At 31.3% G+C, this 19,994-nt stretch overlaps 1 protein-coding gene across 1 annotated transcript; it reads right to left on the bottom strand.

Annotated features, from left to right (window-relative positions):
* Positions 1 to 3: 3 nt before the first annotated feature.
* Positions 4 to 18,947, bottom strand: LOC106784548. Its single transcript, XM_014744231.1, has 12 exons — positions 18,808 to 18,947; positions 17,001 to 17,218; positions 14,765 to 14,878; positions 14,198 to 14,397; positions 13,636 to 14,106; positions 11,854 to 13,520; positions 11,432 to 11,776; positions 10,998 to 11,374; positions 10,619 to 10,915; positions 9,834 to 10,006; positions 1,816 to 5,929; positions 4 to 1,711 (listed from the first exon to the last, which is right to left on the bottom strand). Exons 3-12 carry the CDS (start codon positions 14,860 to 14,862, stop codon positions 1,648 to 1,650), a joined length of 7,806 nt encoding a protein of 2,601 aa, XP_014599717.1. The 5' UTR covers positions 14,863 to 14,878; positions 17,001 to 17,218; positions 18,808 to 18,947; the 3' UTR covers positions 4 to 1,647.
* Between the last annotated feature and the right edge of the window lie 1,047 nt (positions 18,948 to 19,994).

Below are 19,994 nucleotides of genomic sequence, written 5' to 3'. Positions count from 1 at the left end.
ATATATATAGTCATTCAATTATTAATATTTATTTAAAATGTGTATATCAATAGAAAACACATACATAACAAGCGGAAGACTTTGGTTGATCAGTCAGAGGCTTCTATACAAACATCAACTTTTTTCGCTTCTTGATTGATCCAACCAGCAATCGTCTTTTTAAATATAAGGCAACATTGCTACAAGGAATCAAAGCTCTACTTCGTTTCTCATACTTTCAAGAAGTATTTTTACATATATCGTTATATTATAAATTTCGTTCCTTTTTTTAACAAAAGTTATTGCTCCATGAACAATAGTAACATATTTGTTGGTATAAATTACAAAATTATTCATAAACGTTTCTGAACGTAATAAAAAGCTCATTAAAATACTCGAGCTTTTCGTTCGTAATTTGGTCTTTTTACTCTGAATGTACGTTCAACTATCGCCAATATATTTAAGTCCAAATAAGATTTTTTATAATGTTAGATTTAGTTGATGTTACAAAACTCCCAAAAAATAAGAAAACCAACTTGAATGTGAATGTTATATACAATGCCGCACTTACATAACTTACAATATTTTTCATAAAACAATGTCATTATATTTGGGAAACACAATATGCTATATGTATATATGTTATACAATAGATTTGTATCAATAAACTATATGCTGGAATTTTCTTAATAAAAACGCACTTGTATGCTACACTAATTCTATTTTCATTTTGACGTCGTATTGTTTAATCGCATTATTTTTTGTTGTTGCAAAAAAGAAAAGAAATAAGAAAAATCGATCATTCGATAGAAATACTTCGTTAGCGTACCTTAACACTTTCTCTTTTTTGATAAATATAAGCATTAAATATATTGTATACATATAGCTTCTTGTTTAAAGCTATTATAAAAAAGAAAAGAAAAAAAAAAATAGGTAAAACACAAATGTTGACACAACTATCAAGAAATATATGAACTAACTAAATGATTAATACAATATTAATGTTATCCATGATGAATTTATGTAACAACATAATCTTACTCGCAATAAAAGAGAGAAAACATTTGAATAACACATGCGACAATTTCGTTTAGTTCGAACAATATCTTCTTTCTTATTATTTCACCATTTATATTGTCTTTGCAACAGAACTCTTATCATACAAAGAAGCTTGAAATATATAGATACTTAACATGTATTTGTTATATATAAAAACATTATACATTAAAATGATTGCTTTCACGTTTAAAATATTTGATACATTTCTTTACACACACACACGTATGTATATATTAGATGATATGAAGTTTTATATAATATTTATATATTTTGTAGAATATTCGTGCTCGAAATAATAGTAATAATATGTATATTTATAAATGTTAAACGTGAAAGCAAGTATGTAATAATATATTCAAATAAAACTTAACATTGTTGGTGCTGATTCATATATCGATGAGATATTTAAAAGTCTATTAAAATTTCTCTAAAACGTTTGTATAAATTATTTTTATGGTGGATTATTGTAAAAATCTATGACAGAAATAGGTGAGTATAGTAATTGAAAAATATACTTTTTAATTGGATAAAAATATATAATATAAAAGGATGCTCCACTTTCACTCTTACTATTGTTGCTTATATTTAATAATCCTTTATTCATTTTTATTAAAAATCTGATGAAGAAGTTGAAGGCAAATCTTTGGACTCACTATTACATCGATTTGTTATTCTGAAAAAATTAAAAATTACATGTAATATTAATTATAATAAAAAATAACAAATATATTTGATTTTTGATAAAATGAAAAAAAAAATAGGAAATGATATAAATACCTTCCTCGTTCTTCAAGTTCTTTATTAATATCTTCTGTGGACTCAATTCTTGTTTTAGCTATACACGTCTTAGGCTTAACTGAATTAGTATTGTGATATCCATTTTCGCATCTGTTTAGATATTCATTAGACATTGGAGATTTTCGTACAGTTAGATATTCTGGATTATTTGGAGACAACAATTCTTCATAATATTCTACTGTCTTTGGTTCCGATGAGGTAATAGTAGATCCATACTTTCTCGGTAGCATACTAGAATTTCTACTTCCATAAAATTCAACTGGATTGACATTTAATATAGAATTCAAAGAAGAATTTCTATATGTTCCTAATTCATCTTCCGTACTAAAATCTGTACTGTGGTACCTTTTATGTGCTGTAGATAATTCTAATGTTGGAGATCTTAAATATTTTCGTAATGGATCGTACGTTGAATGTGAATAACTACTATAATGATCAGTAGGTGTTTTAACTTCCATATTATACGATACTAAATCTGTGTATTTTTCTTTATCAATAGGTGATTTTCTAAATGAGTTTATATCGTCATTGTGTAAACTATAACTTCTTTGCATTAATTTTTTATTAGATGAAGGATAACTATTCAATTTACTACGATCTCTATCTCTTGAACTACTAAAACTATATTTCCTTGGTAAAGTTACTCCTGGTGGTGGTACTGTTAAAGAAGGCCTTCTTCTATCGTTAAATCTTAAATAAAAACTTCTCCTTCGTATTCTATCTATTACAGATTCTCCTTGATCTCCACGCGAAAAAAGAGAATACGAGGGTGAAGTCGGCGAACTTAAGTCGACTCTCGTGTGATTCAAATCGGCCGAACATAAAGACCATGAATCAAAACTGTCTGGTTCATCGATGGGTGAAGTTATTTCATCTGCATATGTATTATCCATATTAGTAGATTGCATTGTATCTTTCAAACTATCCTTTTCATTTACAGATATGGTTTCTTCAATGATATTTGAGGCAGTGTATTTTGCATTCATTTCATCTTCTTTTACTTCGATAATATCTTCATTAGATTGCATAGTATCATTATGTAATTCTATTTGATTTTCGATACGTCTTGTACATTCGTTTACCTCTTTCTTCAATTCAGCAACATCCTTAGCTCTCAGTGGCTTATCGATAATTATTTTGTTACCAGTGATAGTTGCATGGTGTGTCATTTTTGATAAAGAATCTAAAAACTTTTCTGATGGAATATCGACAGTACTTTCGTTTATTTTCGGAGATCGAGATGACGCGTTAGCATTTACTTTAATTGATTCTGATTTTGGAGATTCCTTTTTAGAGGTAGTATTTCTAAATGTATGTTGAGGTATTTTAGATAAATCAAGCTTTAAATTTCCTCTGTTTAATCGCGGTTCAGTATATTTTATTTGAGAAGTATCAGAATCCGTAGTATTCATTTGAATATTATCAACATTTTTACTTGCATTATTTCCAGATGCTAATTCGCACTTATTTGATATCAAATCAACGGAAGAAAGATTCGCTTTCAGCTTTGTATGTGTTTCTTGAGTCGAACAATCGTTAGTCGTAATTTTGGATAAATTTAGCAAATCAGAATTACGCTCGTTCGAATTATCAACATTAAACGCAGAAACTTCAGGACTCTTTTCTTTTTTAGACGAAGTATTACCCTTTCCGATTGGTTTTGTAACTTTTACTTTTTCTTCCGATTTATTATCAGAATTTTCTAACGATTTTTTCACTACCTTTTTAACGACACGTACAATTTTTTTCTTCTTAGTACCTTCAGCTTCTTCTTTTTGCACAGGGTCCTTTAACTTACTAATTTTAGATCCCTTTTTATCGCCATTTTCTTCTTTCTCGGATTTCGTAAGTGCAGTAGTACTGATCTTTTTTACAGATCCTATGCTCTTTTTCGTTTTTAATATCTTATTTTCTTGTTTACTGCTATTTCCTTCTAAAGAAACATTGTCAATTATTTTACGAGTTTCTGACGTATTAGAAATAGCTTTAGGATCATCTTCTTTCTTGCAAGAATTTGTTTTCTTAACTATTTCTTTGTCAACTGTTGAAATTTCCGTTGAAGATAATTTATTTACTTGCAACTTATCTTCTTCACTTGTTTTTGATTGTTTTTCGTTAAACAGCTTTCTTTCTTTCAAATTCGTATCTCTTTCTTTTACTTTGTCTTTATACAGCAGCTTTTTTGATTCCGTTACAGTATTGTCCAAAGTCTTTTTACTTTCTATGGGCTTTTTAATTGATCGAGAATCATTTTTAATCATTTTCATTGGAATTTTACTTGTCGATGACGTATCCTCGTTTGTCGAAGTATCTGCTTTGATAACTTTGGGAGGGCTTTTCTTTAATTTACTCATTAAAGTACTTTGTGATTTGGTCGCGTTTGAATTTTGCTTACCATCAGAACTTTTAAACAATCCTAAAACAGACGATACTTTACTTTTTCTACTATTAAGAGAACTTTCTTTCGTCAGTGACAAATCCTCAACGCTAATTGCTCTTTTTATTAAATTTGATTCCGTGAATAAAGAATCTGAGGGTGGTGCTGAGTTTTCTCTCAAAGCTCTTACTTTCTGATCAATCAAAATACCACCATTAGAAGATTTGGATGTATCATCCGTGACACGAAATTTTTCTAATTTCTTTTCTAAAGAATGTAGAAAACTACTTCTCGAGGATTGCCTTTCAAATTTTACATTCGAATTATCGTTTTTGTTAGATTTATCGTCAGAGGAATTATCAGACTTATCTTTTTTAAGTGAATTCATTTCATTCTTTAATTCCTTTTCTGGCTTTGTTTCTGACTTAGACTCCGTACTTTTATTTTCATTTTTCTTCTTCATAAATCTCGATTTTCTTCGTTCGTTTTCTGCAGCTTTTTGAGCTTCTTTTTCTTTAACGTAGCGACTTTCTTCCCTCGGAGTATCGAAAAAGTCTGGTCGTAAGAATCGTGAAATTCGATGTTGTTTTGGTTTTTGAGATTTGTCCTTGGAATCATTTTCCTTACTACTACCAGCTCTAAAGAATTTACTTAAAATAGATTTTTCTGGCGACAATGCTCTAATGTTAGAAAGAGCGCTTTGCGACCCGGCAAATGATTTTCTCCTATCATTATCTATACAAGGTTCTCTTGTTAAAGAACCAGATCGTAATCTTAAACTTGGAATGCAACTACGTCGTTTAGATACGTTCACATTAGGTGCATCCGATATTGAACTTAAAGATTCTTTGTCGCATTTGTCTGTTTCTTTGTAATTACTATTTAAATTCGGATCAAACTTCGTAGGTCCTAAATTTTTCAATTTTGATTCCTTTATTAAATTTTCGGCTGCCAATAATCTATTTTCAAAATTTTTCGACGACTCCATTCTGTACAGTGATTTACCAGAATCAATTAATATGTTTGATGAAGAATCAACAGGCGATGTATTAGATATACTAGATGTAGTATCAACTAAATTTGTATTTGAATTACATATTGATATTGAAGTACATTCGGATGTTGGACCAATGTCAACATTATTATCTGTACTGTTTAAAACTTCTTTAGGAAATTGTGATGTATCTTCTAGAGACTCTTCTTGTATTTTATCAGTTCTATGAACGCTAAAAGTATCTTTCCAAGTATTCCCAGAATTTAATTTTCCACTTTCTTTATATTTTCTTCCAAGAGTCATAACTTGTCTTGGAAGTGATAAGAAATTATCGTCGTCATCAAATAGACTGATACTTCTTCTAGAAAATCTATAATCTGGTTTATCCGCTTTGTTTCCGGCTTCCAACAAACTATTGGTTCTTCGAATATTTCTATCTGCTGATCTACTTCTATATTCCGTTTGATCCGATGATGTTGAACTAGAATGTCTTTTAATACCATTTGGTGTATCTATTAAACTTAAATTTTCCCTAGTAGGAGATTGATAATATTTCTCACATAATATTGATGGCGACCTCGGTAATGATTGTCTAGTTTGTTCTATAAACTGTCTGCTTAATCTTCTTGCCAAACTAGGAGTAAAATTCTGTTCTAAGGATTCTTGAGCCTCTTTTCTGATTTGTATCGCCTCCGCTTCTATGTCTTCATGTTCTACTTTATCTGGAAAAAATTGAGATAATGTCTATGCGAATACTACGTACAAACGGCTGTTAAACAAAAAAAGAAAAAGAAAAATTAAAAAAAAAATTTTTGAAAAAGAAAATAGAAAGAAAGAAACAATTGGATTTTTAACAAGGATATGTGAAAAATACCTCCAATATTAATAATTACACTCCTTTATTTCTACATACATAAAACCTTCTTATAAAATTTGTCGAAAAATTAATAAATAATGTTAATCTCTCTCTCTCTCTCTCTCTCTCTCTCTCTCTCTCATCTTAAAAATCTCCCAAATTATTACATATATATACATATATATATAAATATATATATATATATATTTAAAAGTTTGCCCATTAATATACGTGGAACACTAATTTATACAAGATGATGCATATTTTCAATTAATCATTCTAAGACCGCTAGCCTATATAATGACTTATGTTAGACTTAGAATAATGGAAGAATTTATAATAAATATTATTGATTTTTTCCTTTCTTTTCTAAACAACTCGTACGATAAAAAATATGACTGAAAATATGCATTCAAGGTAAATATGTTTGTTGTCAACGTCTATCTATCTGCTTCTAGTGATTTCTCTCTCTCTCTCTCTCTCTCTCTCTCTCTCTCTCTCTCTCTCTCTCTCTCTCTCTCTTTCTCTCATTAAACACATACACATACAGATTTAGTTTCTCACTCACACTCTCGTTCTCTCTAGCCCCACTGTATTTCTTTATATATTTGTGTATGTTTTGTTTATATATACATATATAAAATTTGTTATATATACATATATATAAAGCAAACAAAAAAAATTACGTGTATACACTTATTGTGTACTCATTTAACAATTACATGCACACAAAAAATTTACTTAACATTTTCAGAAATGATAGATGTAGTAGACTATACAGACAATTAACGTATCAAGACATAACTGCGATAGATCAAAGAGATACACGCTAAGAATAAATATATAATTTCCTTCATCATACTTTTCTAAATCACAATGTGTTAAATGAATAAATATAAAAAATTGAAGAGAATTATAATGCAATATTTATAATATTAAATACAATATGTATAAATAACATTATATTAAAGCATGCTGACAGACAATGAGAAGTAATAATAAAACACTGTTATTTAAACTCTTAAAACACAACAAATATCAGCCATTACATACAAGTGTTAGCTTCAGTTTGCCATATACAACTTAATAACACCCTCCCTACAAATCTCATTTCAAAAATTGCTTTCCTTTTTTTCATAACAACTGTTTGTTTTTACAATACGCCAACGATTAGTTTATTTGTCAATAACTTTCAGCAGGCATAGTAGTACGATTATACATTTTCTAAGTCTCCATATTTTATTTGATATCACATTTATAATTGTCGATTGCTAGATTTTTTTTCTATAAATTTCAACTATTCTTAACATGTCAGCATATATTTGAATTGAAGAAAAAAAAAGACCCAAAACTTTTTACTTCTTATTCTTTATCTCCTTCTCTTTTCTCCCCTTCTATAATTTCTCCTCATATTACAAAAGATATATAATAAATAAATAAACATATACATGCTTGCATGTTAGAATAAATAATACAAATTAATTCTCGCCGTCTAATGCCTTTTTAATGCACACGCTTACAAGCTGTTAAAATATGTGTGCTTCTTCTTATGAAACTTTCTGTTAAACAGCTACATATATTATAAAAGAAAAAAAAAGATAAAAGAAATAACAACAAAATGTTATATATATATAACTATACTGTAATGATGGTATTGTTTGATACAGTAATATGAACGACGTCATATAAGATCAACGAATGTTTGAGGAGTTCGAAAAGAAAGTGTATGTGATGAAATAATTCAATATTTATATATCGGAAGGACCATCTCTGGTCACATTCACTAAATTAGATATAATATAGTACCTAACTTGGTATGTCTCTATTGGGGATTACCGTCAGTCCGCCTACGTAGAGTCACTCGCACGGTCGCTGCAACAACCGTTATAAAAGTCCGTCAATACGTATTATTAAACTAAGACCATTGAAATATTGCTGAATACATCTTTGATAAACATTATTGCTTAAAATCTCATAGAATTACTTTGATATGATATTAGGAGTATATTGTAAAAATATACATAATTTTATCAATTTAATATAATCCAATAATCAGATTATTATTCAATATTTTGAGAGAATTATAATATATGTATAGATAATTTTAATATTAATTAACGTAACGTTATTGATAATCTCGTCGTCTAATACAGAATTGATATATTTATTTATGGATCATTGAGTAAAAAAATATTGTATTTTATTGGATCATTTAAATAGATTACTTTGAAATAAAGAATTATTCTGTGTTTTAAATATAGGTTTTAAGTGAAAAATATAATCTCCTGAATATCAATATCAGTGGTAATAAATATATTAAATTTAATTACTGATTGAAGAGTCGACGATAGACGTGAAATAATGCATAAATTCGAACTATATGGATCTCTGTCTTGGAAAGTGGAATTGAGTATCTTTTGTATATTTGTTTATGGATGTGTGTATTCATGCTCTGAGTCTTAATATATATATATATATATATATATATATATACATATATATTCTAGATAGATGAAAAGATAAAGGTTTTTTCACTAATGTGTTATAAAGGATAATATAAATCAACAACAGCATTACAACAACTACTGCGTATTACAAAGGTTCTATGTCAGGCGAAGTGAGTCTATGGTTGATTTTACGACCTTTTTTTTTTATTTGTATTTTTTAATTATTATTACTATTTCTTTTTTTTTATTACAATTAGGAATAGCTTGTACTTATGTTATTATTAAATATCCTAGCGTATAAATTATTGTGTAATTTCAATATGAACTATCTATTAATGATTCATGACAAGGCATACAAGTTCTAGATTTAATAAATAATTTTTATATATTATCTTTTGTGGGGTAAACGAGTTATATGTCAAATAATAAATATTTAAATAAGATCGAGAAAAAAAATTTAATTTGATGTAGCAATTATTGCTAACAGACAATACGTATAAAATTAATGAAATAATTTATTTGTAAAAAATATTGAATTTCGTTTTCACTAATAATAAAAACGTAAGAATTAAAATAAATATACTAAATTAAACGACGAGTAAAATATATATTAAAAAAAGATATCATTCGCGAAGAAAAAAGAAAAGAAAAGAAAAAAAAAATCAATAAAATGTCTACCCACCTGTGCCAAACATGAACCATCTAGTTATTCTAAAAAAATGTTAGTAGTCAAAAGTTGCAAAACATCGTCAGGCAATAAATCAAAGGAATAAATTGGAGAAAATAAAAAATAAAAAACAATAGGTAAATCAATAAAATAAACAGAAAAAGATATGCTCTGTCTATCAACGACTCGACAACAGCTAGGTACTAGGAAATGCATACTGAATACAATCCAGCATTTTCTCACATGGCTAATATTCTTAACCAGTGACAAAATAGCATAATAATATCACGTTTTCACAGCAGATCTTTTCAATCTAAGTAATTATCTACGTTTGTTTAATTCTATCTACAAAAAACAAAAGCGATACGATAAACAGAAAAAGTAATTGCAAAAGTAATGATTACGCCGCAATGTGTTGAAATTATAATATAACTACTGTGAAAACGTGTGTTAACACCATACAACATCAAATATTTCAATTTATACATTTCACAGTGGACACCAGTTATTAATCATTTATTTCAATAAGCTTATTTAATTTTAAACAAGCAAAGTGTATTACAGTATTTCGAATAGATTATAATTTTATTATTTTACAGGTAATTCCACGGTAAATTGTAGACCGTATATATATATATATATATTAATACCCTTACCTCGTGGTAATGTATTGCTTCCGATTTCAAAAACACTCTCCCTCGAAGAAGGTGCGTTGTGAGAACTTGGACTATTAGGAGAGCCAGGATTTATTGAACTGGTAGAATCTTTTCTGCCAAATATATCGGTGTCACGACTCAGAGAATGTTTGAACTGCGATTCCGAAAGTCGCCTGTAGTAATAAGAAACAAAGTTTCTTAATTGTAACAATAATTATTAACGATATTTTGGCCAAGTATTTATTTATATCATGATAAATAACTATCATTATTGATTTATGCCAAGATTAAATATTTTCTTAATTTACAATATAGAGAGCAGAGTAGAGTAATAAAATCAAAGGGTAGTGCATAAAAAAGAGTGCCAGTATCTATGGACAGGTTGAAATTATTTTCAGCTCACTTATTTCTGTATTATGTGTGCCACTATTACCACGTGTTGAATATAAAACGGCATTGCAAATGAAACGAAATAAAATAATATATGTCTACAAAATAGTCAATTGTGCATGGTATAAGAAATGTTTGTTTTTAAAGGTCCACAAGTGAGAAAAATGATAGTTTCTCTACATTATTTTATTATGTCCTTAAATCGAACTCACGTTGTCACGGTCCTTGTTTCAAAGTAGCTCTCGTGGCTTGCATAAATGAGCAATGATACCATTGCCGTTAGACACAAAAAATACTTAACTCATACATTTGTTCTACATACGACTATGTATCACATATACCATACGTGTATAGTCATTTAAAATAATATCTAATTAAGTCATTTGTCAAATTACCTTGATAATGGTTTATTATGACTCCAAAAATTTTGTGGCGAATTAACACCAAGTCGTCCCAATAATCGGCTACTTGGAAAACTACTTCCTCTGGTATCATCAACGTTAAGTCTCTGTGTTAAGCTTCGTACTCTAGATAATAACGTAGAAAATAAATTTTCAGCTGTTAATAGTTCGAAACCATCGTCGTCGTCATCTTCGCCGGAAGATAAGCTATCGCCATGTTCGGAAGGTTGTCTAGATGGCCGAGAACTTCTTAATCTGTGCATATGCCTTTGTAAAAGATCTTCGCTATCTCTGAAAAATGTATATGTTTTACTTTAGTTATACGTTTATTAAGATTTCATCAAAAGTTATTATAAATAGAGCATAATGTTACCTATGTAAAGTAGAAAATGGCGATTCATCCTCACTAGCATCAGATAAAAGAGAACTCATTCTTCTTGGTCTACTGAATCTGGATCTTGGTGCATTTATACTACCAGTTGATGTGCCAGTTTTACTTTCTGGTTCTACGCTTCCAGATCTAGGTGTAACATAACCACCGCCCTCTACAGCAATAGGAATTATATATTCCCTTGGACTCTTCCTTATTGGTTCTGGTCCTATCGTTGAACCAAGAGCACTGTCAGTATCAGAGTCTGCTGTTGATTGACGAGATAAAGATCCTGATCGCTGAGACATCGATCTTTGTGGCATCGGAGGTTTAGGAGGGGTAGTTGATGATTGTTGTGCATGTTGATGGTCTGGTTCAACCTATTATTAAGATATATCATTATGAGATGCAAAGATTCTTTTATTTTGTCAAATTACCTGAATAGGAATGATCCTTTCCCGTGGTTGAACTTTTGGTTTTATTTCTGGTTCCAAACTAGAACTTCTATTTGCTTGTGGAACCACTGCAGCCACAGGAAATGCTATTTCAGATTTTTGCGTTCTTAATTTTTGTGTAGGGAAAGTATCGACTTTAGCTTCTACTTCTGATTTAAAAGCAACTGTATCTGGAATCTTATGCCCTGATAATGTAATTTCCGCTTTACTTGTTTTACGAGGTCGTGGTAAAGTGGCACTTTTAAGCGTTATTTCCATTTTACTGGACAACTTTGGCTCTTCTGTTAGTGAATTATTGTTTTCGGATATTTCACATGTAGTAGGTGTCTGAAAAATAAGAAAGATATGTAATAATTGATGAAATGTCATTTTTTATAAATTATGAAATAGTAAATATCACTCACTGTAATGTCGGACGATATAGAATTATTGTCAAATGAAAATTTATTTTCAGTTGAAGCGGATGCCGATACCGTAGCAGACCTAATATCGTTCGGACCAACCGATTTCAATCCTATCTTCTTAGACTCTTGGTTTTGAGGTGATGTTGGTGGAGAACCATTAACTTTTCGAAGCACAGGTGGTTTACCAATTGCACCAGATATTATATCTACTGCTCGTTTCTTAGCTTCATCTCGTTTAATCAATTTTTCTTCTGTATCTATACTAGCCTGATTAAGTTTAGATTTATCTTCTATTTTTTCTGATTTTTTGTCTACATCAATAATAACTTTAGAAGCATTATGTTTAACTGGTGTAATGGTACCAGATGTAAGACTTGCTTTGCGTTCAAAGGCACGCTTGGCACCACCAACATTAACACCAGGAATGAAAATCTTTTTGGGTTTGTCATTTTCTAAAGAGGATGACATTTGATTAAATTTTTCAGTAGTTTCAAAAATTCTCGATCGCCGTCTTTCAGCTGGTTTCGCAAGTACATCCTCAACAACTTCGTTGGCAAGTTCAAAATCAAGTGACAACGCTCTTTCTTTTAATTTCTTTATTTCTCTATCCATAGATTTGATTTGTTTCGTATCATCCGAAACAGATTGATGGGAGTCATCTATTTCCAATTTGCTATTACTTAAATTATCTTTATTTGGCACATTTATTTTGGAAGTATCATTTATTAATTTCTTACTCGAGGATACTTTATTTGGTAATGCATGTGTACTTTTATTCGTTTCTACAGAAGCAATAGCTTGTTGAAGATTACTTTTTTCTTCAGATTTTTTCAAGTATTTATCTTGCAACATACTTTCCTTGTTTTCATTTTGACTAGTATCGCAATATCTATCAATATTTTTAGCAGACATTTCTTTGGGTAATTGTTCGTGTTCTATAGGTACAGGCGTCTTACTTCTTTCTTTGCTAGGTGATTTTTCTTTAGATTCTTCGATTAATTCTAAACAAGCTGCCTCATTTAATTTATTTAAATCAACAGTCTTACTAGTAGGAACAGTTGCAGTCGCTGTAGGCTCTACTTCCATTGTTTCTTCCATTATGGAGTTTGGAATTGGTGCTGAATGATGCCTGGACGTTGATCTATACATTCTAGGCTCTCTTTCGTCTGATCTTTCTTTTCTTCTAGACCTTTCTTTCTTTTTAACAGTAGCCGCGTTCGTCTCGTCCATCGATGGCGTTGTTTCTAATTTTCTTTTCGCATCCGTAACTGCTCCTGTTCCTGCTCCTGCTCCTACTCCTGCTGCTGCTCGATTTTCATCCTCGAATAATTCTCTTATTCGTCTATCTGAATTATTTTGATCAAATTCCATTAGACTACCAACGGAGTGACATCTCGTAGGTACTAGTGTCTCGGAAGACATATTATTTGCCACATCTCCGCTTGTTTGTTGATCACCTACAAGTAATTTTTCTGCACTAGCCGATTGGGGTACCAACGAGAGTAACAAATCGAGTCGCACAGGAGTTTGCGCAGCAAGATCTTCTGCAATGTCGAGACAATTTTGTTCGTAACCTTCATTTACCCACCAATGACTACAAATCTTTTCGATATCTGCCCGTCTAGCAGGACAAGCTGTGAGCATATCCCTAATTAAAGGGGAAGCAGCTGAAATAAAATTATACTTGAAAATACAAAGGTTCTCATTTATGCCCTAATACTGATTAGAAAACTTTCTACTACTAGAAAAGTTATACGTGTTTGTTACGTAAGATAAACTTACGAGAAGGTTTCTTGGGTTCAAAATAATCAGACTGGGAGATCTGTTTGACTAGCCGCTTAAAATTGGACCCATCGAAGGGCATGGCACCATAAACCAATGTATATAAAAGAACTCCTAAACTCCAACAATCTACTTCAGGTCCATGATAAGGTGTACCTTTTACAATTTCAGGACTTGCATACAATGGACTACCGCAAAATGTGCTCAATAATCTTTGTTCGTCGAATACATTAGATAAACCAAAATCAGCAATTTTAGCATTTCCAATTTGATCCAAGAGTATATTTTCTAGTTTAAGATCTCTATGACATATTTTATGTTTATGGCAGTAGAAAACTGCAGTTGCTATCTGACGAAATATTCTTCGTGCTTCCTGTTCTGACAAAACTTTACGTTCGCTCAAATAATCATAGAGTTCACCACCAGCAGCATATTCCATAACCAATACCATCTTCTCTCTGTTTTCAAAAACTATCAAAAGTAAAGACACATTTTAATGTTTCAATAATAATTCACAGTTTTTAAAACTTGTTCATGATAAATGATCACCAATGCTTATCACCTTCGTAAATATGAATGATATTAGGATGTTGCACGCTTGACATGATTTGTATTTCTCTTCTTATTCGAATCAAATCAGCCTCTGTCTCTATTTTACATTTTTTTATTGTTTTTATCGCTACCTCTTGGCCTGTTTCCTTGTTTATTCCTAATTGTACTTTGCCGTAAGTTCCTTGGCCCAATTTCTTAATAATGTCAAACCTGAAAGGATATTAGGATTATTAACGATCGCGAAGCCAGCGAACTTGGAAAGCCGGCGCCTGTCGAAACAAATCGTACGATTTTCTAGTATCATTATCATTATCATTATCATTATCATTATCATCATCATCATCATCATCTTCATTTTCATAAATCATTATCAAACAAAACTCGTCGCATACCGAACTGCGAATCGTTGCCAAAACTCATCAATTGGTGAACGCATCACCGACCGACCGTATTTTATTATCCTATCGTTCTGCAAACTTGTAAACTCGCCAATTAGAAACTTTATAATTAACGATAAACCAAGTATGTTTCGTTTTTTTTTTTTATTTTCTTAGCCATCGCGATAAAGACAATTCACCTTTGTTTTAATTTCCTCTTGTGATTATGAAGACGCACTCCTCCTGTACTCTCCATACCTCCCATAATATTATGTATACTAGCTTCACCCACCACCATCTTGATTGTTGTTTATCTAGAAAAAAAAAAAAGAAAAAGGATAAAAAATCAAAGGAAAAGTTGTAAATGCATAAACTTATTTAAAACCAAAGATAAAAGGTAATTTTAAAAGGAATAAGCTAAAAGTAGGAAAAAAGCTCGCCATTACTTTTTATTCTGTTAGCATAGTTTTTTAAGGGTTTCGTGGCAATGACTCTAAGCATGATCCTTTTTCTCTCTCTCAGAACAGCAAGAGACCAACAGCCGGAACGGCTCCTCGTTCCTGTCCTCATAAAAGGAGGATGACAGTAGGCGCTTTAAACCAGCCAAGCTTACGTGTTAAAGAAGAAAAGTGAAAGCGCGTTGGTAGGGCTGAGAGAGAAAGACAAAATACGGTGAGTTTATTTCGAGCACCGAGACGGCAACGTGTGTCTCCACGTCGGTGGGTTCCTCTCTCTATGCCATCTCGCATCTTCTTGCAAAGAATATATACGTCTACGTTCTATCGCTTCTCCAGGAAATATCATTGACAAACATTACAAATCCAGTTCAATTCAATATCAATACAAATCTCCGTTTCATTTCATACGAGTATCATAATAATATAATATTGATAGGATAAATAAGTATTCATTAATATCTTAATATTTGGGTGTTTGTCTTTGGTAGACTAACTCAGATCCTCTCTTGAGAAATGAGAATCGAGGAAAGATTCACGAGAAGACGAACCAACCCGGCACGCGGGCTAAATGAAATAAAGAAAATCAAGCAAAGCGAGCACAATCGAATGATTGCAAGATTAGTCATTTCCAAAAGTTAACTAACATAAGACGCCATTTGTTGCCTTCTAATCGTTTAATTCATGGAATCTTCTTAGTTCGATTGGTACTTTTTAAAAGTGCAATTGTGCTGTGCTAACTTTTCGAGTAAGGTGTGTCTATACGTATACTACTCAACATCGAGTAGAGCGATAGAGTCAATAAAATGTCTTGTTAACGTATTACTTCGTACCAGATTAAAATGATTGAGACGTGCACAAAAATTATTGCGTCATTATATTCGTTTATATGTAGCAACAATAACAGCAAGTTTCTTCTATTAAAATACGAGAATACATTATATAAAAATCCAAAAAGATCTTACAATATTTTCAACTTTATTGTTAGTTTCCGCATATCCAATGCCAAAAATGTTACGTTACTATTACCCCAGTGTGTTACATTACAACCACAAAGAAATGAAACTTGAACATCTTCACCGTAATTCATTGAACCAGTCTAAAAACGTAAAGACCTCGAATACCGTCTTGTTTTATGCAATTTTAACAATGTCCGAGAGCCTTTACCGACCTACTTAAGTTTCTCTTAACTCAACTCTATCGTACTATAATTCACTTGCGTTATTATTATGTATTTTAGTATTGCTATATTGATATATACGTAAAATAGTTACGGGCAAGCGCACCTAGAATATTCCAAGATTGGCCATTTGCCTTGGAAACTAGGAGTAATTGATTTTATTAATTTTATCATCTAGAGTTCGTAGTTTTTTTTTGTTATAACAGTTTAAATTGAACAATTTTGTTAGAAAATACTTCGATAAAATCTTTTTACTTTTCTAATTGAATTGAATTGAATTGAATTATTGTAGTAAAACATTTGACTCGAGCAAATGATGTATAACGTAACACACGTAACGAATTTGAATGTCTTGCTTTGAGAACGTTTGAAGCGTTGAAAGGAAAATGGGCACCGCAAACGTTCAAGCGTTTCCGCGTGTCACGCGTGTAACGAGTTAGAAGAAAATCGGGAAGAGTCATCCTTCCCTAAAGAGTTTCAGCAACTGGCATACATAGCGCAATGCTGTCTGCATATTTCAGAAGGCGATGCATTCATGCTCGGAGTTCATTTTCCTGTCCTTACCCCTAACCACCCTGCTATCTCTACTGTTCGTGACTACTAGCTAGCAAGATGCAATGCATAAATGTATCGTCGCGACTTTTCAACCGTACACTTGTCGTCTAACAATACATTCAATAATCTTAAACGTGCCTCCGGTCTAGGAAAATTCAACTCGTCTCGAGTTAAGAGTACAAAGTTCTATATAGATATACGATAGAAAGATATATTTAAGAACAAAATTCAATATGAAAATGGTACTTTTGTTGTTGTTGTTGTTGTTGTTGTTGTTGTCGTTGTCGTCGTCGTCGTCGTCGCTGCCACCGATATTACTAATAGAGAGTATACCAACACGTGCACGTACGAAATCATTCTCGATACTTGATCGGTGCGCTTTCGATATTTTTAGCAGAGCACGTAGACCCGTCGCGTGGGCAGAGACACCAGCCTTAGGGCCGACGTCCTAATGACTCCCATATCTTCATACGAATTCAAAAAAGATTAGTCTTTCTTTATTTAGCGAAATGGATGAAATGCGATAACAGTATGCTTCGGTGGTTTCAAATGTTTTTACGAATTTTACTTTTGAAACCACGCTCGAATATAAATTGCAGAGAACATCTAGTCGATTATTTTTAGATTATAAAATGACAACGTAAGGGTTGCAAATATCGAAGATGCATTTTTATTATTATCTTAAGAAGATGAATGATAAAAAAAAAACAAGGTTACAAGGTCTCGACAATCTCGCAGGTTGTTTTAAAAAAAAGTAGTCATTTGTTCGTAGGTTGCGGAATGCGAAAGGAAAGCTTTTGATATTCGGACGAAGGTCGGACGAAGCGGTGCGTGACGTGGTTAAGGATGATGTTCTCCACTATGACGTCACACAGTGTACTAATACGGTATCCTGTGTATGATTCACGTGATATTATTGTATCTCGTTATTCTTGGTAGATGTGCACGATTCAGAACGATTTCCTACGTATTTTTTAACGATCATGTTTGATGGTGTAAATAAATAAGTAAATAAGTAAATACGTTCTATAGAAAATTCATCTCGAACGAGACAATCGATATTTTTTAAAAGCGCGCGCCTTCATTAATTCCAATCTTCTTTACTACTTTTTTTTCTCTGATGTTTAAAAAAGTTTCTAACTTTTCGATATATATCGCTGTCTAAAATAATAAATAACAAATTTAAATAATCGGTTTATTACGGTGAAAGGATTAAGGCTACAAAGTATATACGGTTTCAAATATATTACCGGCGATACTTTGAAATTCGAGCTCGAAAAAACGACCACGGACACTTATGTACCTACTTACTTAACACGCCTACATGAAACGATGATTGAATTATCCCAAGAAATCAAAACTATACTTACTTGCTTATCTGTTCCTTCGGAACACATTTTTTAACATTTCTAACATTGCAATTGAACGATATACATTCTTAGAATAGAATTTAACGAATAAGAATTGAAGATGCAATCAAAGAGGATTGTTACTTTTAAACGAGTTCAACTCAACTGTCAATTGAAAAATGCAAAATGTGTGTCAGCATGTAGATGTGTTCAAACGCATACACGACATGCATACGTAGGTACATACATATACACACGTATGCGGTGCTTTAGCGCGGCTACGAGAGCGTGCTATTCGGTATTTAGGTTTCCACAGATAAAAATAGCATCTTGATATTCAAAAGGGATCTTTTACTACGTTAATGATTATTCAACCACGATTCATGCATTTAAGAAAAGTCATTTTCCCTAATGACATTATCTACTTCTTCGATATATTAGAAATATGACTTTAGTTAACGTTTAAGTCTACATTTTTCTTACAATTAGCCGAAATTATTTAACTATCGTAAATACTTATAAAGAATAATCGACAATTCTTATTCTTTCTCCTTTTATATATATATATATATAACTATCGTAATCAGTTCGATCGTATTCGCCTAAGTCTCGAAATTCGATGCTCTAAAATGAATAATGTCGACAGAAGCTTTGAATGAATATCGACAGTCCGGCCATATTCTAAAAATAGCGAGAATTTGTACCTTACTGTGAACTCTGGAGCAAGATTATCCCCCTTTTCGGCCTCCACTCTTCTTCCTCGATCCTCTTTTCGTGTCTCACTCTCTCCTTTTCTTTCCTCTCTCCCCACTACTTTATTCTTTCTTTTCTCTCTCTCTCTCTCTCTCTCTCTCTCTCTCTCTCTCTCTCTCTCTCTATCTCTATCTCTTTTCTATCTCTTATTCTCTTTCTCTCTTACACTTACCCTCTTTTACTCTGGTAAATGTACGTAGAATTTAAAAAAAAAATCCACTATTTACACGATAATTAGAGTAGCTAAAAAAAGTCGTTTTCACTAGGTATCTACGCCTCTTGAATTTTCTTCGGAAATCACGATTCCTCTACGTTTCCACTTCATTTTAGTAGACATTTTCTTAGCGACAATATGATACACAACTTGCTCGTTGCCACCATCTTTTATTTACTAATTTTGGATCTGAACACGGGGAACGGGGAACGGACGGACCGCAGCTGCACTTGCTACTAACTTCCTGCTATCTATTCATTTTTTCTTATGCATACTATCTTTTATTTTTTCTTTCTCGTATTTTTTATTTACGTCGATTTGATCCTTCTCGTTTTACAGTCACATTTAACTAACTTTCTTAACTTTTAATCAATTATATTTACGTAAATTTATATTGCGAGATTTTCGATTCAGAATATTAAAGATAAGTATACAAATGTAATACATATTTAGCGATCCTGAATTCGAATGAAACGAACACGCATTTAAACTTATATTTAAATACAATTCATATTTAGTAAGACCAATTCTCCGCAAGAGGGATCAGATTTATCTTCGAACATTTTTGACCAATCGTGATTAATTTCACTGACCAATTAAAATTGCTAATATTTAATTTGTCTATATTCAAATTAAGAAATACACTGCCAAAGTAAAAGCAATAATTATCATTATTCGATTATAATAATTCATAAGTGAATTTTGTAAAATGAATATGAAATACGTCATAGATATAAATAATGATTTTTGTCTCAAATGATTGGAAACGAAAGAATATATGACGAATTTAATTATTTAGTATTATTTCCATAAACAACAGATATATATTATAAAATATTGAATATGAACTATACAAAATTATAAGAATATTCTGACGGTTAAAGTAATTTTCAAGATATTCTTCTTTGATGTGGAAAAAATCGT

Source organism: Polistes canadensis, unplaced genomic scaffold (genome assembly GCF_001313835.1).
Source record: "Polistes canadensis isolate GaletaPanama2010 unplaced genomic scaffold, ASM131383v1 scaffold_37, whole genome shotgun sequence".
Lineage (NCBI taxonomy): Eukaryota > Metazoa > Arthropoda > Insecta > Hymenoptera > Vespidae > Polistes > Polistes canadensis.
Note: the sequence above shows the minus strand (reverse complement) of the source record. Positions and strands in the feature narration are given on the sequence as shown.